This window comes from Aquila chrysaetos, chromosome 15 (genome assembly GCF_900496995.4).
Source record: "Aquila chrysaetos chrysaetos chromosome 15, bAquChr1.4, whole genome shotgun sequence".
NCBI lineage: Eukaryota > Metazoa > Chordata > Aves > Accipitriformes > Accipitridae > Aquila > Aquila chrysaetos.
In genome coordinates this window covers 24,335,727-24,357,711 of record NC_044018.1, presented here as the reverse complement: position 1 = coordinate 24,357,711, position 21,985 = coordinate 24,335,727, and the positions used below count along the sequence as shown (strand labels likewise).

Here is a 21,985-nt window from a genome sequence, read left to right as displayed (position 1 = left end):
ATATCTAGGTTAAAATTTCAGCAGTAATAAGGGAAACAATGGCAGCAACATGTGCAATAATGTACTTTTGCACACTGCTGGGACTTTTAAAACAGTCTGTAAATGTTATTTAATCAAAATTTATTGACATTTCATGGGAGTTAGGAAACTAAAGACTCCATTGAAAAACCTATTCTTTTTTGGTTCTTCTATTCTTTCATTCCCATGGCAGGGGGGTTGGAACTAGATGATCTTTAAGGTCCCTTCCAACGCAAACCATTCTATGTTTCATTCATTCCATGATTTATGGGACACAGTAGCAATGTTTTTGTAGAGTTAAACTGTGGATTGGAATTGAACCAATAACACACAAAATTCTTGAGAATGCAGTGGATGCAGCCTGGTTCAGAGTGAAGGAGAACTCTACACAAAAGGTCTTTTGTATCTTGATTCTTCAAAAAGTATATCTGAAATCATTTATCTAGAGTCAAGAAGTAACAGTCCTATGTGCCTGCAATAAAGAAAGAAAAAAACTCTTGCTTTTTTACTAAACACCATCTGTATAATATGAAATCTCTTTTTAATAAGTCTGACTTCTACACTGTAAATGTAATTTTAACAATTCTGTATTTTCTCATAGAATTAGTTATGTTTTCTTGTTGTATTAGGAAAGTAAGTTGGCTGAGTGTAGTATGTCCAATGTTGGCAATAAACCTCATAAAGCAGTATGGGGAGCTTCAAAATACATGAAAGATTGATGGAACAGTAAATCACTCATCATGTCAGCAATTAAAAATAGCAGGCTTGCTATCTAGCTAAGCTGTTCAGTGTACTAGCTTTAAAGGTTTTGCCTCTTAGCCACAGTAAAAATACCTATGTCACAGTGGTCATTGTTGCTAATACTTTCATAGAATCATAGAATGGTTTCTTGCCAGAAGACATCTGGCTGTTAGAAAGAGATAAGCAAAACTTTGCTACTTTCACTGTGAACCCTAAAATATCCACTAAAAGAGCTTGGGAGCAGGCTTGATTCAGGCAATACAGCTGTCCTAGTTTCAGCTGGGATAGAGTTAACTGTCTTCCTAGTAGCTGGTACAGTGCTGTGTTTTGAGTTCAGTATGAGAAGAATGTTGATAACACTGATGGTTTCAGTTGTTGCTAAGTAATGTTTAGTCTAAAGTCAAGGAGTTTTCAGCTTCTCATGCCCAGCCAGCGAGAAAGCTGGAGGGGCACAAGAAGTTGGCACAGGACACAGCCAGGGCAGCTGACCCAAACAGGCCAAAAAGGTATTCCATACCATGTGACATCACATCTAGTATAGGAACTGGGAAGTGGGGGCGGGGAATCGCCACTCAGGGACTAACTGGGTGTCGATTGGCGGGTGGTGAGCAATTGAACTGCGCATCATTTGTACATTCCAATCCTTTTATTATTGCTGTTGTCATTTTATTAGTGTTATCATTATCATTACTAGTTTCTTCTTTTCTGTTCTATTAAACTGTTCTTATCTCAACCTGTGGGTTTTGCTTCTTTTTCCCGATTTTCTCCCCCATTCCACTGTGTGTGGGGGGGGAGTCAGTGAGCGGCTGCGTGGTGCTTAGTTGCTGGCTGGGGTTAAACCACGACAACTGCTTATCAAACTCCATGCTCACTTAGCACAGACCAAGACTGGTTGACTAGTTGAACAGGAATACATTTGGTTAAATTGAAAAAATAAACATTTACTACTGAAAAAGAACACAGAAGCAACTTACCTCCTGGTGGAAGTGGTGTTGCTGTATAGTGTTACTGAGACAAGGATCTAGTTTATGATAGTTATACCATTTAGCAATAAGGAAACTGAGTAAATTCTGTGCCCAAATTTCAAAATAAATAGACATTCACCGGGCTTCCAGAATATGCATTATTATAAACAGATATTATGTGGTTGCACTCTGATAGCAACTTTGCGGAAGAAGTTTTCTCTCTCCCCACCCCACTATTTACTCAAGAGAACCAACATCACAAATATTTTTATATTAGTGTTAGCAATAGACCACCTGAAATTAACACTATTTTAATTATGGCTAGAATCAGAGTGCCAATGGCATCTCTTTGGAAAACATCTCTTATGAAGCTCCCCCCCAATTTTCTCTGGCTTTTTCATTTTTCTGTGGCCACATTTATTTCTTCTTTTTTTTTTTCTTCTCAATACAACAGACATAAAATTTAGAAGGGGCATATATAAAAAAACAGAATGCATCTGTTGCCTGATACCGTATAAGCCCATATGTAGGATATGTACAACTATCTTTTGGGGGGGCTTTTTGGTTTTGGTATTAATATGTATTATTTGAGAAAATACTTGCCCTATTACTTATTTTGTCTTCTGTGACATTTGGGAGAGATTTTTCCCACTGAACCAACAGATAATACTCTTGCTTAACAAGCTACCAAATAGTAAATCCAGAGCCTGTGCAAAACATGTTGTTGCTTTCTTTACATAGTAACAATATTTCAAAGTAAAACATAGCAGCTTCGTAAAATACAATGGAAAAGTTTTAAATCGGTTTGGTGAAGTTTTGGGGTTTATTTCAGTTCTTCATTGTTAGGCTGAAATTTTCACCAAATAAGGTGCATTCAACATTTTATGTTAAACTGCCGTAGGTACTCTTTGTCACGTTGTACTGCTGGTACAGCCCAGACATTGTATTTCATTGCATTATGATTTCAGAGAAGGGAGACAAGTTTTGTGAAGCTGGGGTGCCTAAATGTCAGTTCCCGTTAGGTATAGTGGTTACATGGTACTTCTGTTTTAAAGTTATTTTCTGGTAATTACCAAACTGTATTTGTGGGGGAACACCACGTTTTTCTGTTTGCTTATAACTAGTATCTTAAATTACTGTATACAGACAAATGGGGAAAAAACCCAACCCAACAGTTAGGAATATATTACTAGAAAATTGCATTGTTTTTCCCCACTACCTATGTTACTGGGGTAAAACTTTGTGGCTCAGGTGGAAATAAAGTTACTTTTTGCCACTTAAAAATAGCCTAAACAATGTCAGAGACCTTTTCTTAATGATACAACCGTTAAGTACAAAATAATATGGTCAATGTAAGGAAAACATGTTTAAAATGTAGGTAAGTCAACTTGCTTGGCAGGTTATACTAAGTATTTAAACATTTGCCTTAGCTCTATATCAAGATATGTTTTAGAATTGGCAGGAAAAGCTTTAAACTTAAAGGTTAATCCAAATATCAACAAAACCCAGCAAGGGTAATTTTGCCACTTGAGAGTATCAATGAAACACATTCCATCACTGAAATGAGTAAATACAGTGTTATTTGTCTAACTCCATGCTAACATCCTTAGGAAAAAAGTGATAGAGCTGCACAAAGCTCCCATCCCAAGGGAAAACCTACTTTTTAGAAGTACTAAGAATGCAGTTTGGACATGTATTTAGGGTTGCACCTACATGGTGGGTTGGTTTGCTTATTTGTTTGTTTTTAATGTTATCACATGAAGATATTAAGAAGGCTGTTTGCTTGTTTTAATATTATCATTGCTTAGCTGCAGTCATGTCCATGTTTCATTCAAGTACTATACTTGCTGATCACACTCGAATTTTCAAATGCCATTACCCAAATTTTGGAACTATGTCTACATGAAGATACAAAATTATACGACTTTCAAAGATGCTAAGAGTCAGCATCTCAGCAATAACATCATGTTACACAGTGAACAGATAGAACATTAAAACATAATACACAAAAAAAATTCTATTTTCAGTGTTCTTGGACAGAAACATTTTATAGTCCTTTTTATAAACATGAAGAAACTCCTAATGCCAGATAAAGCTAGTGTTGCAAGCTCACTGCATGTGGACTTACACACTTCATTGGGAAGTTAGCATAGATCAAGGATTTTCAGAACAGAATCCTAATTCATTACTAATCAGTCCATAAAAACTCATCTGAAGTTGCCTAGTCTTCAGTCAGATAAAGACTGGGCTGTTTCTTAACATTCCCATATTAAACATAAAATGCACCTGGAAATATCCTATTATTTGTAGTAGCTCTATCAAGAAGGGCTCAATGGAGATACAATTTCTTGTTTTAATGAAGTCTTTATTCTTCCTTAAATATAATCATAATGGTCTAATACTAATATAGAATATCATGGTCTAAAAGTAAGTTAATATTTCAATTAGGAGGGAGTTATATATGTGAGTCATTTTTGATACAGAATACTTTTATACTAACTGTATTTCTTCCATAGGAAGAAAGACGAATAAATAATCTTTCACACAGCAAGTTTCAAAAAGAAAAGAGTTAAAAGATAAATAACATGATTATGAGATAATAAAGAGAAAAAATAGGAAAATATTTAACAGATATGGCAATTAAAGTCAGTTTCAATGTATAGTGTTTGCGGTTTTGGTTTTGTTTTTTTTTTTTTTTCTTTTCAAATGAACTGAAAAGCAAGATTTCAATTTAGATTGAATTAAATCTCAGCTAATAGAAAGTGAAAGAGACAATATTGTATGAACAACTCAAAGTTATTTGCTGTCTGGAGAGAGAGTCTCATAAACACATTGGAACAGAGCACAGTTTTAGCTAGCTTGTTTCTTAGAATGGCCACTAGCAGATGTTTGTGAAATGGATATAAACTATAGGAAATACAGAGCCAAGTTTCTCCCACCTTTACCCTCACAGCTTTTAACAGCCATCATGGCCAAACTGAATGGTTCATCCAGCTATCACAGTTAAAAACTACTGATGGACTGTTCTTCACTAGTTCTTTATAAATATTTATGGCTTTTGGCTTCCATCACATCTTTTCCATCACAACTTTAGTGAGTTCCACGTGTACTACATGAAGACACTTTCAGATATGATATACATAATTATAAAGAACTAATAAATCAGAATAAAAAATAGCTTGACTGTGGCAATATGAGCATTCATTGTACTCATCAGACTAGCTCAGACTTTCTCATTCTCATTAAATTTTACTTCCACAAGAAAGGGGACAAAATAAAGTTTGTCAAAATTTTGGTATTACTTATATTTAATATGAAAAAATATGACAGATACTATATAATGTTACAATATGATGTATAATGTGTTTTACACGTCAGTGAAAACTGGGGAATTGAATATTGATTTCACTTGAGATTTGTCTTTTTTTTTAAAGTGATGTAAAACCCTCAATTGGTTCTGAATTGGTTGGTAGTCAGTTACAGTACCTTTTCTCCTGAAGTTTTTGTCTAAGTCCTCCTCAGATGATGAGAGGTCTTCTGGATAGTCCTGACAGCAACTTGACATGAAAGGTGGATTGTCTTCAAGGCACTGCTAAATCTAGGAGAGGTGGTAGTATGCTTATATATGGTAATACTGGGTAATATGAACAAACTCATTTTAACACTGTTATAAACAGTGATACTATTTTGGTAAAAATTTGATTCCTACTGTGGGATGTATGTATCAAGCTAGATTCAAAGTAAGACACTGCTGACTGGAAAGAGTGAACCGCATTGGTTATATGTGGGCTGCTGAATGCAAATAGGAGCGGGATGGAAATATACACATATGCAGAAACACAGAGATACAGAAATTGTATATGGAGTATACAAATAGTCCCCATACTCAGTAGGTCTTGGCAGCATGGGATAGTACGTAATACAAAAATACGGGATAACGTAATTTAGAAAGATTGTTTCATACATTGTTGAGTGATGTGATGACAGACTAACGCTGTGCTGTGCTGTGGACTGATCCTATTGAGCATGGTGCTTGTTCACAGCTGTTGCTCAGGCTCTTGCCCTATGGTTAGTCATGGATGGTGTTATTTCTGGAGTAGAGGTATAAAGGCTTTTTTACATATAATACATCTATTTTTCATATAGACAATTGGATGTGCACGCACATATCTGTAGCACAAACCTGACAGACCTGATTCAGGCTAGAGGTGTCAGAGGATCACTGAGCACAGTTGGGGTTTTATGGCTTTACCATTTCTGTGAGCACTAGGCAAGCTGCTGCCTTCTTTTAGACTGGAAAGGGTTTCATCCTGTGCTGTCAAAATGAGTCAAGATGATAGAATTTTATAAATACATACATGTATGTGTATACAATCTTCCCCACAATAGGTAAGGACTAGGTTATTCAGGAATTTATTCTAGACTGAAGTTCTTATGATGCAGTAGATGATCAATACATGTTCTATAGGAAATTCATATACCTTACAGTGACTATATCCAAAAGGGTAACAGGAATTAAGCTCCTAAGGTATCTTCCTGGCTACAATGAAGAGATAATGACTAGTATTTCCTTAAATATTATGACATTATGATTCTGTGGAAGAACATACTGTCTAAGAAGTTGGCTTGAAATGGTGTGGAAAGGGGTATGTGACAGCAGCCCTCACAAAAAGTTACTGCAAGTGTTGGGGTTAGTGAGCAACAGAAAGATTTCTGTTTCCTGTTTGCCAATATATTTGTTCCTGAGGTTTATCTAATATTCTAAGATAGAGGTATGAACGCCATAGGAAACAACTGAAATCCTTCTGATCTTTCTACCTTACTGACTTAATATATTTTGGATACAGATCAATGATCTCTTTTCTGCTCTCTGTTTGGGCCACGATTCTTGCATTTTGGTTGTATAGTACCCCATTTTTCTGTTCACTCCCATGGCACCCATACCCTGGTGAGCAAGACATCCTGTAGCCTTTGGAAACTGTTCAAGAACTGTAGGTTGAGGAGAATTCCAGCTGTCCTTTTTATAAGCTCTAGGTGGTTATGCATAAAGTTAATTGCTACTGCTTACTCCATTGTCTTTTATATAAAGGATTTTGAAAGTACAAAGACCCCTGAAGTTTTTTTTTTTCTACTGGTGGCTGTAGGCAAGACATTAGAGCTGGATTCAGATTACTTTATTCAGGTTTATAATTAGGCCTATGAAGTGAAATGCTGAAACCTAGCATATGTCTAGTTTCCAGGAGACATTGCTGAGCCAGGTTCTTCAGATCCAAGGAGGTACAAAGTCAGATGGACTCCCATGCCTTGGGCTATCTGTGACTGTTGAATGTAGGGTCTCTTTAATAATGAACTCTTTTCATACTCTGCCATAAAGATATTTAATTGTTAGACTTGTCACTTATTGTTTGTAAGCTCTAAGAAATGTAAGCATTTTTATGGGAAAATGAAAGTACATGATCTGTAAGCAAAACGTAATACTTCATTGATGGACAAAACATGCTAGATGTATTACATTGGAGTATTATAAAATGTTACTGTGCACAGTTCAGTTAATCTATCTTACTATATACATAGAGACTGAATAATATTTATGAAATATCCTTATCCTGGTAATTTTATCTGCTCTTTTGATTAGATGAGTTGGTTGGTTGTTTTTTTTTTCATGGAATCTTAGTAAACTCCATAAATCTAAGACAAGTGTTTAAAAAATGCGTATGTTTTGTGAGATACTATTATGAAACAGAAGGGTAGTCTGATGAAGTTTTTAAGAGGAAATGTACAATTTTTTTCAGAAAATAAGTTAAACTGTGTACAGTCATATCCTTGGAAGACCTGAAATGCTGTGTATTAGCATCTTCTGCCACCCCAGTATGCAGCTGGGAACCAATGAGTTATGTTCTTTTACCAGCTATTGTTTAACTCTATTGTAAAATAACAAGATTTCATTGATTTATGGTCTGAGAGATCCATAACAGAGGATCATAAAAGAAGATAAACAATCACGAAATTTTTCTTATTTTTTTATTATCGAACATGTCAGACAGATTGATCCTAAACTCATTCCCCATAGTCACTGCAGAAAGGCACAGCCTAGAAGAGCTCTTAAAAATATCTTATATTCAACCTTTAGAGACTGTTCCTAAACGTCCCCATATATGGACCAAGCTTTTTAAATACAGAAAACTGTGCGTTTTCTTTGTAGTCAGAAGAGACAATGTGACTTCTGCAAATGAACATCTAAGAAAGAAAATTAAATTATTAAGTATTCCTTCCAATTACTTTTTAATTATTTTTTTCTCTTGATTTCTGTTTTCCATTAGTTATTTTATAACAAAGCCAAATGGGACACCTGAAATCTTTCATTCAAGAAAAAGGAACAACTCATCCAATATAAAATACATAATGGAGAACAGTTGCTAAAGTAATGAAATTAAATTAGTTACACGGAATGGAAAAACATTTTTCAATTCATTATATTTGTATATTCATTTTAGCTTATTTTGAAAATCTTACAGTAGCAAATACAAATGAAAAGAGATTATAGAGTATTAGAGAATAGACTTTTTCTGCACAGAAGTATAGTAGATACCTGATGTACTTAAAAATTCCCACTCTGTCTCCAATAGATATTATTTTTATATCATTTAAATGAGTTTCTCAGAACATTTATGTCTGAAAATACAAAAAAGTGTGTCTGCATGTTTGTATTTTCCTTAGCTGTTGTGACTAAAAATAAACAATTCTGGGAGATTAGCATGTGCATGAAAAGTGACAACTGCACTGGCAAATAAATATTTCATAATAGGATTGATGGTTACTGAACATTGATTTATACATCTGCTTTTTGGAACGTATCTTGTTAGATCTTAATCCTATACTAAGAACTCATAATAACTGAAAGTTAAAGAAAAAAAAAATCAGCAACTACTTCTTAGATGAGCAATTTCTAAATTTTATTGAAGAAATTAAGATTTCCCATATATAGGACACTAAAGAATTTGTTAAGGGATTAGTCGGAACACAGTAAAAAAATCTACAGTTTTCAGAATTATAACAAAAATGCCCATCTGGATAATGGCAGTAAAAAACCACTATAGCTGCAGTGCTCCTAAACAGAATACTATGTGTGCTGCAAGATCTATATTTTATCATTGCAGTTATTAATAATTACAGTCAACTAGGGAAGAATTTTTAAAGCAGAATTTTATCTCTGAAGTGCTCAATTACTACATATTGGTAGTGACAAAAAAGCCCACAATTGAGTTTTATATTTGGTCAATTGTGAGCTTGTTTTAAATTTTAATTTCCCTTCAGGACAGCTGCCGTACTAACTTTAGGACCCGACACTTATCTTCCCTGGCTCTGGATGGAAGAACTTCTTGAAAGCTGTGGAAGAGTGGCTTGCGGTACTCAGGGCCTGGGTTGAATATCACTGTATTGAACAATAAAATCTAATTGATTGCTGTGTCCTAGAACTTAATGTTCCACTTTTGCTGGACAATGGAAGCCATATATCAGAAAAAACCTAGACATATAAGGAATTATTGTTCTTTTATTCATCAGCTTGAGAGCAGTAATAATCTTCCAGAGGAAGAATATTCTATCTAGAGTGTCATGGAATATTGCCCCTATGATGTTTGTCAAATATCAGAGCAATAATCAAGAAAAATGTTTGCTAACACTGTTGAATCAATAAACCAAGATGTTCTTAATAAAGCTCTTTTCCAAACACCATTTAAAAAAAAAATAATAATAATCTTGCCTTTGGCTTTAACCTCCAGCCAAACACAAAGCGTGTGCAAGGGTAACATCCCATGTGAGGTACAACCAAATACACAAAAGAGGCTGGAGACTTTTGTGCACAAAATTAGAATATTTAGAGAGAAAGGGCGAAGAGGGTTGTCTTCAGAGAACAAAGTTCAGAGTTATGTCATGTCCCATGAGCTGAATTATAGTAGCATTTATATGCCTTGGATGACTCTCAGGTGTTGATATTTACTGATATGGTCACCAGATCTCTTGCATTTCTAAGGTGAGATTCATCTCAAACTAACATTGTTGCGAATGAGATTTTGTTACATGGCTTTAGTTTAGCAGCAATTTCGGATTTACTAATATTTTTGAGATAGATCACAAGATTAGGTTGTGTAGTTTTAACAGTACTTAATCATCAGCCAATTTAACAGAGTGATTCAATGAATTTGTTGCAATCAAATTTACGACTTAGTTAAAGATTGGAAAATGGCAAGGATCACTTGAAACTTACAGCAGGGTTGCACACACAGGTGGAGCTTAAATCAAATCACACACATGCAGGCAGATAAAACCGTTCTGAACCACACAGACAGACAAGATCGTTCCGAACCTAATCACGCAGAGGCAGACAGGCAAATAGTTCCGAACCAAGCTGCAAATGCACATGCACAGATAAAACAGTTCTGAACCAAATTTTACAGCCCCCACCCCCTCCAGAGGTTAACCTATGATTAAAATTTCCCTTTCGTGAGTTTCATGAATTACCCACTTTTATGTGCCGGCATTCATCAACAGATAGTCAGTAAACCTCGTGAAATCAGGCCTTTAAGTCCTCGCGAAATCTACCCGGAGAAGTGTCCCAGCGCAGGGGGAGATACTGGGTGACGCAGCCCACTGCAATCCCAGAGAGCTCCAAATGTCTCACCTTGGATTGCTATTTATAGGGTCTCCAGACGATTCGCTTTGGTCATTATTTTGCATTCTGGCCACAGTTTGTGCTGAGTCATTCTGATATACAATTCAGGCAACAGATGGCCCAGGTGTGGCCAGGGGGTGCCTGGCCACCCCGACCCCAGGCTACTGCACTTGCAACCAAGATAAGAGCACAGTGGGAGTTTTTCCCAAAGCATGCGTAGGGTAGCTATTCCTGAAATATCAGGGTGGTCCTGATGTACCATTCAGGCAGCAGAAGGCCCAGGTGTGGCCAGAGAGTGCCCGATGCCCAAATCACTGCACTTGTAATCAAGATAACAGCACAATGGGAGGTTTTCCCAAAGCATGCGTGGCTTATCCTGACATCTCAGAGTGGCTGGGGGGTGGGGGGCTGCATCACCACAAATGTGGAAGTCTAAAATACCTCAGGTGATAGGCACTCCCAAAATATTTATTCCTCTCCATTGACTGTACAGGGAGCCTAGCCCAGATGGAGACAACTGCACTGCCAACAGCTGAAATTACGTAAAATGAAGCCCGTCTTTTTCTCCTCATTTCATGAGGCCAAAGTGCTTCTGAGCATGCCTGTAAACTTCTGCTCAGACAACGTAAGAAACTTAAGCTATATCTTGGGAGGGTATAATTTGAATCATTTCTGGAAAAGTATATCAAATTTATGCTTAAATTTCCATTTTAAGCTATCTGACCATGGCCTTGTCACTTAAAACATTATTTGTTTAATGGAAAAAACATATAACATGAAATAATTTTATATTAAATTCTAATAACTTATTTTTTAATAGATCAGTCATCAGGATGTTTCAGTGTAACAGTTAATAAGTGCCATGAGAAGGGAATGGTGTAACATTTTACCAGACTTTGAAAATGTTCTATAGTAACTTCATCAAATTTTCAAAATTCATTATCAAATCATTCCATATGAAACAAATATCCAAAATGTTTATCAGGCAATGTTTGTTTATAATACAATGAAGTTAGTAATGAGCTTAATGAATGTAATAACTTCACAGTGGCTCCATATAACACAACTATGGAACGTAGTCTTTTATTTAATGTTTGGTTATTTCATTTTGAAGAGGAACTTTCACAGCATGTTCTCATCTATTAATGTCTAAGCCTTCTACTCTCAATATGTAGGAAAAATGAGCAAATATACATGTAGCATTCTTAGACTACTCAATTAAAAGGATCTGAATCCTTAAAATTGACAATCTGTTGTTAAGTCTTTATTCTTGGGCTTATTCCCTTACTCATCTGTATTTGTTTTCCTTTCTTCCATCCTTTTTATATTTATCAAATTTGGGTTTCATTCAAGCTATTTTCTTAGGCCTAGACTGACAAAAATATTTTGATATACAATTCTGTGGCAAACTTCTTGTGGTGTCTCAGGAGTTAAGGCATTTGTCAAATTTTTCCTGTACAGCAACAGCCTTCTGGATTACTCTTAGTCATCAGCTTTCCTGACTCACCTGAAAGCAGCTCTGCCAGTCTCATTCAGCTTCCCAGCAACATACCATGTTATCCTGGACAATTCTGAGGAGAGTATCTAGGGGTGCTTAGCAAGCTAAGACTTGTTAAGCTGCTCCTATGTCTTTATAGTGTTAGGATGAAAAAGAGCTCGCTCAAAATGTTATCCACTCCTTTGAATTCCTTCTTATCCCAAGTCATATTAACGTAAAATGCAAATGAAAGTCTTTATACGCAGCATCCAGAATAAACAACCATTTACACATGGTTACAGAAACAGGTAATAATGGGAGAGAAAAATCATGCTTGATCTAATGACTTTAAATGAGAAAATGAGAAAATGAGAAATATCTCACCCTTCCCTTCTCCCTCCCTCTCCCTATCCCCACTTCTCAACCCTTTCCTGGTAGACTATGTTAGCTGTTTATAAATAGTCTTTTATTTCAAATTCCACATGAAGAAGACACGATTTAAACTTTTTCTGTGAAACTGTTATTTTTCATTCTTATCTAGGAGATAGTCTGGCCTCTCTTATCAAGCATGAAAAGTATTGTTTTGCTTCATTGGTAGTGTAAGTAGTCTTGTTGTTAGACCAGCTGTCCCCTTATATTTTGTTGAGTTGTCCACTAACTTATATTTAGCTCTGAATTCTTCCTTCCCCGAGTGGTGACCTGCAGCTCCAGCTCCACAAGATGCAGTGAGTCTCCATTCGACTTTACTTTCCTGTGCTCCTGACACTGAATTTGTGCCAGCTCTGACTTTTGTCTCTCTTTTCCATGAGCAGTTTAATTCACTAAAATGGCACACAGATGTCCCAGCTGGAGGGAAACAAACAAAGAAACAAAAAAAGTGGATGATTTTCTGCCATTTTAGTATATTGAATCAAATCACATCACAGAAATTCCAGCAAGAATCAAAGCTGATACATGTGAGGAGGGGCAATACAGAAGCAAAGGACTGAGGAAGGAGTAGTAATGCAGGAAGAGGAAGAACAGAAAACGTCACACTTCTTTTAGGCAGCAGCCACTTGTTAGAGCATGTCTTCTCTGTGTGAATCTGCAGCCACAGTATGCATGTTTCAATGTCACTTGTGCCCTCTAACGCAGCTTGTAAAGCTACACATTTACGAACATGGGACAAATGCAGCTCATTACCTGCTCTTGGTTGATACCAGGTACAGTCTTGGCTACAATGTGACAATGAGTTTGAGGTAATAGACCTCTAACATCCTTTTTTAATATATCTATATTGAATATAGATATTTCTATACATACATATAGAATATATATAATGCATATAGAGAGAATATATATATGCACAAACATTGTCTTCATGTATTTGCTGCAGCCATCATACTTCACCCCTTTGTAAACTACTTGCTGCTATTTTTTCGAGTAGAAAGTGATGATCCTTGAAAGTTCTTGTTTTGACGTGTGTCTGCATGGGTCAATATTTTAGTTGAGAGGATTTCAAAATGGATGTTAGTTCTAAATTGAAAATTAGGGTACAGTTTTCTCTCTTCAGCTCCTAACCCAGAGACCTGTTATAGAAACTCAGTAAATGTTTTACACTATTTAAAAAAAGAAAAAAAAAACAACATTAAAAATAGAAATACTTCTGTGGTTAGGTGAATATAGAAATAGCAGAAGTATTCAAAAGTGATACATATTAAGTTTTCTTGGAAGGCTTCTGTGTATTTTTATTAATCTGAACTCGTCCTTGTAGAGCTTGTATTTTCAAATCTCATTTTATTTTGTTTAGACTTGATTCAATTGTTTTTATTTATTATTTTACTATATTTTGGAACAAATAATGTTAATTCAACCACATATAGATGTTTGGCTGAATACAAAATGTAGAAAATAGCTAAATTAGAAGGATAAGCGTAAATGAGTTGACAAAACCCCATCCAATTCTTTCCTGCATTTTCAATTTCATGAAAGTGAAGTATCAGTAGTATTCTATGATAAGAATAGATTATTTCTTGGTTATGGTCAAAACAATGTCAATAACCCCATAAAAGAAACAAGATTTGGTTTATTTGTTCAGACAAAAACATTAATTATTTTCTTTTCTTAGCAAATCCACAATCAAAACCAAAATTGTTCTTCCTCTCTAGATAGTTCTCTTAATTAAATGTCAAGTAGTTTTGCTATACCTGAATTTGAGTCAAACAATAACTACTGGAAAATATTTTAGTGACAAACCTGTTAGTAATAATTTTAATAAAACCTATCACAATCTCTTGATAATGTAATAGAGACTTCAAAGGACGTTCTGCTTCTATATCTGACATACTACAAATAAGCAAAACATCACTCCTTCAGGACTGCATAAAAACAGAATGCCTTATTACTTGTATACAGAGTAGATTAATGTCTGTGTGAGGAAATTATGGAATAAGAATAAAAATTAAAACATCAGTTAAAGTAGTAAAACATGAAAAAGTTTATCTACTCCTCACAATAATCAACAGTAAGAGATCTTCCTCTGTTACCTCTGATCCTGCTGCAGCCAGGCTGCCTTCAGATCGAGAAGGAGAATAGCTGAGATGGTTTAATTATTTCTCATTATTTCTTGTCAGAAGCACTGTTTATCAACAGAGGTGTAGTATGATACTAATATAACTATAAAGCTCTAAAAACCTGGCCCTTTAGTTCTTTATGATGCTGTAACAGGCAGCACCCACAGGAATTCGTGGAAGTCTGCCTTGTTCCATAGAGCACAGTGCAACATCTAGTACGCAGAAATGAGAGATTTGAGGTCCCCCATGCAATCTTCATCCTCACCCCTCAGGTAAATGCATCACTATATGATGTTATTTGAAAAGTTATATTCTGTTAGTTTGGTTTTTTCCCATGGGATTGCTCTTTAACAGGTCACTGAATGATTGATACTCAGTGGATGAACAGTTATTTTATGTTTCCTTTAATCCACGTTCAGTGCATGGCCTCCAGTACTGTTTAGCACAGAGCGTTCAAACCTGTCAGTCGTACAAGTGGCAACCAATTTTAACCCCCTGGTGTTAGAAGCTAAGGGCCTGGCTGACATCACTAGTGGAGATGAAAACTCAACACTTCAGACCAAGTATTTCCAGAAAATGCCCAAATAACATTATATACACATGTGTATGTGTGTGTATATGAAAAACTTGCTTAATGTAATTTAGATAAGATATCACTTCTTCTATCTGAATCAGACTATCACATGCTAGGCCTTAAAATCTGTTTCAGAAAAGCATTACCCTTTTCAGAGCAGAGGCAGAACTGAAACATAACTGAAGAATTCTTTTTCTTTTGTATTAATCCCCAAACAATAAATGTCTTCAGTTAAAAAAGAAGTGAGAAAGACTTTCAATATTCTTTTTAGACAGCATTGGAGAAATCCTCAATAAAAGTCAAAGCATGAAAGCTTCTAAGGAGAACCTTGATATTAAGAAATGTGGTTCTTTAGCTCATCTGAATAATTTCTGTCTGATATAAAGCAGTTCCAAGTCTTCATATGATTTTAGAGTTAATACCTAATGTGAGCTCAAATTACTCTACTTCTATTCATATGCGGCAGGAATGGATACTGTGTGTGTGCCCACTTGAAGTAGAGACAACTTTGCTTTTGTTGCATCTCTGTTTTCAGAGCAACCTAACGGCATGATTAAGTCCTGCCTGTTAGTGTTTCCCGACCACCTCAGAAGAGGTGGTCACATTCACGATACCTATTGAGACCTGCAGTTTAGACTAATGCCTACACTGCGTCTGGGAAAGATTGAGCGAGCACTAGTCACTCATGGGCAGAAGAGTTTCATGATGAGGGTGGTGAGACACTGAACAGGTTGCCCAGAGAAGTTGTGGATGCCCCATCCCTGGCAGTGTTCAAGGCCAGGTTGGATGGGGCTTGGAGCAACCTGGGCTAGTGGAAGATGTCCCTGCTCATTGCAGGGGGCTTGGACTAGATGACCTTTAAAGGTCCCTTCCAACCCAAACCATTCTGTGATTCTGTGAGTCTATGATTTGTTGTTGTAACCTTTAATAGTGTAGACTCTCAAGCAGGAATTGACGTGAAGTGCCACTGTTCAATTTACTAGTACAGACATAACCAAACTGCTTGTTTTCCATGAATACTCAATTAATATCAAAAGTTAGCCTGTAACAGTAAAGGCTGCAGTGAGTCCGAGGAAGCACAGTGCACTAATGCCAGCACACAGAGAGCACATGGGCACTTAGTCAGAAACTGTGGTACGTGATGCACCTCTCAACTGGTAAAGCTCAAAGGAAATGTTCCTCCTCATTCTGCAGCCACAGAAGAAGCACTGTGGTGTTCTTTGTGGGACTGGGAGGGATCGTTCTGTCTTTTATTACTTGAGCAGTGGTGTCCAGACTCTGCTGGAGAACTCAAATAGATTACTTATAAGCCCTTCCCCCTGCCATGGAGTTGTATTTTGTATACCAAAAAAATGAATGACCATGTGTTTTAGGGACCCATGCCCCACATTTTGTATCTTTTGCTGCAGATATAATACTCAACTTTGCGGGACTGGAAACAAACTCTCCTTGACAGTACTGGCTTTTACTTTTCTCTGAGGAGCACACCTCTAATTTTATTAAATCTTTTGTTACATTTTGACATTTTCTGTGTGATGGACATATTTTATTTGACCCCCATTCCCTGATAAAAAGACCTAGAAATAAGTAAGAAGGAAACAAATCAGTTTTTCATATTACCTTCAACTTCTGTGTGAGTTACAGATCTGCCTGCTGTAGCAATTCAGGTGGCAATCTGCCACTGTCAGCAGTAACCATGTCCACCTCTCTCTTTCATACACAGCTTGGGTTGCCTGCCCTCCAGAAATTCCAGGCAAATGGTCAATTAACATGAACAGAGCAATTTTACATTGTATCCACAAACTGGTCGATAAGAAGTCCCACCTGCACATGCTGAATGCCACAGAGTGAAGTACTTTTTGTAGGGGCACCACCTTTGATGTACACATGCGGGCCACGGGATTCCAGTCTAACCCCCCATTCAGAATTTGTTGACATTTCCAAATTTGGGTACTATAGTGAGGAGGTTTTGAAAACCTTACAGAAAAAACCCCATGTGTCATACACTGGTTATAAGCTTGCTTCCCAAACCAGCCTTACAACTAAATTAACCACTAAGTTATATTTCACTTTCTCGCTTTCTTCAATTAAAACACAAACAGCGTTGCTGGTAAAGAATATATTCCTGTCTAGTACACACTAGCATAGAAATCATACAGCTAAATTAGAACTCTGATAAAATAGGCTGCTTAAAATACTCTCTCATTGTCATGATCATATTACCATCTTTCATAGTATAATGGGAAGATTATACTGAGACGACTTAGCTGTACCTTGTAGAGTTCACATAGATCTGAAAATATTTGTATGTATTGTGTGTCTGGGATATAGCTGTTTATTAGAAATGTAACTAATGGAAGATCTGCTTTGAATGTGCTTTTATAATGATGTTCATTTACTCTTTTATTAATGTACAATTTAATTCATATAACAATTTACAATTCAGCCAGGAGTTTTGCAAACTTTGAAATGCAGAGCTCTGGATATGCCAGACAGAATGTTACTACGTATATATTTCATTTAAAAAAGAAAACCAACTCCCTAAGCAGTATTTCTAGGAGATAAGCTTGTGTACTTGGACAAATGAGTTATCAGTTAGTGGTATGAACTGCTGCCTAAATATAGTAAAAACTTTTAGATTTAGCATATATTGTGTCTATAGCTAAAAGGTACTAGCAAATTTTTTTTTTTTTTGGTATTCCACATATGGTTTTATTTTTTCTTTCCCTTTTAATTATATCACAGTATTTTCTACAGGTACACCCAAATTCTAAGTCGCTTTGAAATAGCAAATGCCAGTTTGTAGTTAGAAATATTTAGAGTGCCTGATCTAAGGAGTTTTTAAAATGCATTATGCTCTAAAATGGTCTAAAGAGTGTATGAAAGAGTATATAAAGTATAAAAGTCCATTTGAGTGAAATGTAGAAACATGTATAGGGATGAACGTTTTGACCAACCCCTGTAAGAACTATCGAATCCCAGACCCAACATTTTGCAATGTATAAATCCTCCTTTAAACGATCTATCCTTTCTTTCAAAGCTGTTAAAATATTTTTAAGTAGGATTTTGTTGTTCCTTATTTTGTTAACAGCCAGATGAAGCAAATGAGATTATAAATGAGAATGAAATTTCTCTGATGTAGTTTGTATGTCCTGATGAAAAAAAAAAAAAAAAAGTTCTATTAAGAATTTCTATATTTCAGTATGTCCATTACAGAAAGAAAAGGGATTCAGCTATGACTCTAAATGGACTTCTCCAGCATCAGTATTGCTTAACATGATGGGTTTCCTAGTTATCGAGGATATTTAATGAAACTCTGAAATTGCATAGTGCAATGAAAAAGGCATCTATGTCACTGCATTGATTCATTTCAGACAGACAAAATCCTATTTCAGTTTTGTTTGGGTTTTTTTTAGGTCTGATAATATGTACTATATCTACTCTAGTGTTGGAAAAACTAACCTCACACAAATTATACCTTAGCTGAGAATTTCTGATATTGATCAGTTTGGGGTTTTTTTTCAAATACTTAACTTTTTTGAAAAGGAGAAACTTCATTTCTTGTAGTTCTCCAGAGTTATTCAGAATGGGAAAAAAAACCGCTAAAGCTGAAACTTGAAGTATGGTCATACAAAAAAAACCCCAAACATCTGGTAAGCTAAGACATGAATTTACACCAGATCAGGTACTCTATGGTAACTACTTGAGTGTGTTCATATTAACAAATGGTGTGGTGCAATGATAGACTATGGTATGACCATCCAAGGGCCTGTTGCCTATATTAGGAAAATTCTTTGTGTGCACTCTTTCTTCACAATACCCATAGTTAATGCAGGGTGGTTAGCCTGCATTCGGTTGTGTTTAAACTTCTCTTTTTTATTAAATACGGGTAGGAGTTAATATACCCCAAAACAGGTCTAGCAGAACAGTTATGTACCAATAATTTACCAGCCAAGCTTAACATTAACTAGTGCCCATAACCCTTATTTATCCTTTCTTAACACCTGAGATTTGGTTTCCTGTGAGGTAACTGACACAGCAGGGAGTCAGATGATGAAATTTTGTCATAGTTGAATATGCTTATTTTTTGCTGGATGATTTGACACATGCATGCGTACATACACATGTGTACACACACTCACAAGATTGCTTTTCTTCTTTAATTCACAAAAGAGTAGTTTGGAGACACAAGTTTTGACCATAAAATGGATAGCTGTAATAGGAAAAAACCCCCACATTTCTCCCAGGATATTAGTAGTTACTTAACTAGTAATAAATTGAGATTAGGTGATAGTGAATCACTGTTGTCAAATACATTGTAAACAGTACAATATATTTTGGCTATTTTTTTTTTTTTTCTCTTTTAAGTAGTGTCCACATGAATTTTTGCACCATTTATATTAGATTCTTTCTTCTTTTTGCAGGTTGACTGGTATGAATCTACCTTCTCCTGTTATCAGCAGTAAGAACTGGTTACGACTCCATTTTACATCTGACAGCAACCACCGACGAAAGGGATTTAATGCTCAGTTCCAAGGTAGGAAACATATAATAGTGCAGCAAAAAAAGACCTTTACCTTTAAGCTTCACTAAAGTAGTGTTAAAATTTGAAATTTATGTTTAAATATCAGGGACGTATTAAAGAGCTGACTCATGCTACTACTGCTCTTACACTGAGGAGCTGTTATCATTGTGTGATCAGGTGTCTCTAGAGATTTACTTTTGGAAAAAGTATCTGCGCTTCACGTTGCATTTTGTTCTAAGTATGTATTTGCTTTCTCACTTTTTCTATAATAAATTGCTTTGCATTCAGTCTAATCTTTGCTTTAAAAACATGCCTGGAATGCAACTTGCAGAAAGTCAATTCCACAGAAAGACATGACCCTATCTAAACATTGTCTTCCTTCATTACTCAAAATCTAGCTCTTATCCAGAAGCTACATTCATCGTTTGGAAATTTAACTCATCCCTAGCATAGCACAAATCATATTTCAGGGTCCTGCATAGCTTTACATATACAACTTTAAAAGAAGACAAGAGGATGTCAGTGTTGCTGTCAATTGCTGCTTAGGTTCACCTAGATAGTCATTAAAATGCAATTTTTTAGAATGGAATCTTTATTGATTTTTGTACTTCATAAATCATTACTCAAGATCAAAGACACTGTAGTTATATTGGAAGTAGAAGAGCTTCTTAATTTGTCTGTGCTTTTAAATTCTGTGCTTACATAAGCTGTTTCAACCATTTTACCCCACACACCATCAAATCATTTATGAGTTTTGACCTTCCTTTTTTCCTGAAACTGTAGGGCCTGTATCCCTTTAGCAATGACAAATACACTGCAACAACTATATGTTTCTGGTGACTATGACAGACATGTGCAATGAGTATAAAAGTATTTAACATATATAGTTCTTTTCTTTTTAAAAAGATTTTGACAATTTTAGTAAAGAAATCTGTGAAATTTCATTTTCTTTTGGCAACTCAACATGAGTATGTATGCTGTGACCCTTTGCACTTACAACTTATTTTTACAAAGTTTACTGAGGATGCATATATAATACCACTACTGGTGACTATGAATTTAAATGCACTGCTTATATTAACTCTATGTCTTAAGCCTGTTAACCGGAGATCACAAAACCAATGTGGCTCATCTTGCTGATGCACCAGAAAACTAAGACTCAACAGAATAATAAAGGCAAGTTTGGGATAGAGTAACCAACACTGGAAAAAACTTTTTTGTTCTTTTTCAATATATCTTATCTCTAGCCAAATACTCACCATGGAGTTAAAGCTTTAGGGAAATATCTGGGGAGATCATTATTTCAGATGCATATCTGTTGCTCTGCATAATATATCAGATATTGGGTGTAAGGGTAAACTTGACTGATGTAGAATATGGCTCATGAATGACAAGTGGAAGTATCTTATTACAATTCAGATTCTTACGATTATGGAAATTTCCTTTCTTAATTTGAATCATCCTTTTAAAATGCAGGTTTATACAATTTACTGTATTAAATACAGATTTCTGAATTACAGGAGCCACAGCTATCTATCTTATCAGGGTCAACAGCAATTAAATAAATTCCTATGTTATAGACATATAATAATATGTTATATAAACAGTGATATAAACATTATAAACTGTGTTAAAACCTAGGAGTCAGTCTTTCAACACACAGGATGAAAATTCAGAGTGATATCAAAATCTGGTTAATCTAACAGCTTCAGTAATTCCTTTTTATTATATGGCCTTAATAATTCTTTCTATTACTTGTGTATTTGAGAAGTAAGCAATAATTCGTGATTTTATTTTAAGCAGAAGTAACAATGAAATTTACAGCTAGAGAAGCCTACTAGTACCATAAATCACAGAATAGCAGAGGTTGGAAGGGAGCTCATCTAGTCCAGTGCCCTCCTCAAAGAAGGGTCACCTAGACCAAGGTGCCCAGGATTATGTCCAGGTGGGTTTTCAATACCTCCAAGGTCAGAGACCCCACAACCTCTCTGGGCAACCTGTGCCAGTGTTTACCCTCACAGTAAAAAGGCTTTCACTTATTTTTAAGTGGAGTTTCCTATATTTCAATTTGTGCTTATTGCTTCTTGTCTTGTCAATGGATATCACCATGAAGAATCTGGCTTCATCTTCTTTATACCCTCTCATCTCACCAGGTATTAATACATACCAATAAGTTCCCCTCGCCAAGCCTTCCCTTCTCCAGGCTAAAATATCCCAGCTCCCTCAGCCTCTCCCTTATGTTTTTGTTTCGAGAAGCTTATTTCTGCTAAAATTCAACAATTTTGACAGATATTTCCACCTTAGGTGCTTTTCTCAAGTAAAGTAATTATTTGAGCCTATCATGAAAAAAAAAAAGTAAAAAATCCTGAGAAATACATGACCTTGTTTTCTGGTGGAACACCCTGGCAGTGATAGGATGCCTCTAACATCTGATTATATCCAGGAGCAATTCTTACATTTGT

The 21,985-nt window shown here is 35.8% G+C and overlaps 1 protein-coding gene across 1 annotated transcript in view; it reads left to right on the top strand.

The window, feature by feature from the left end:
* Positions 1–21,985, top strand: part of CSMD1 (CUB and Sushi multiple domains 1) — a 1,239,551-nt gene that overhangs the window by 722,449 nt on the left and 495,117 nt on the right. Inside the window, exon 6 of the mRNA XM_030037616.2 lies at positions 19,423–19,535. Coding sequence (XP_029893476.1) covers positions 19,423–19,535 — 113 coding nt within the window. The remainder of the gene's footprint in view (positions 1–19,422; positions 19,536–21,985) is intronic.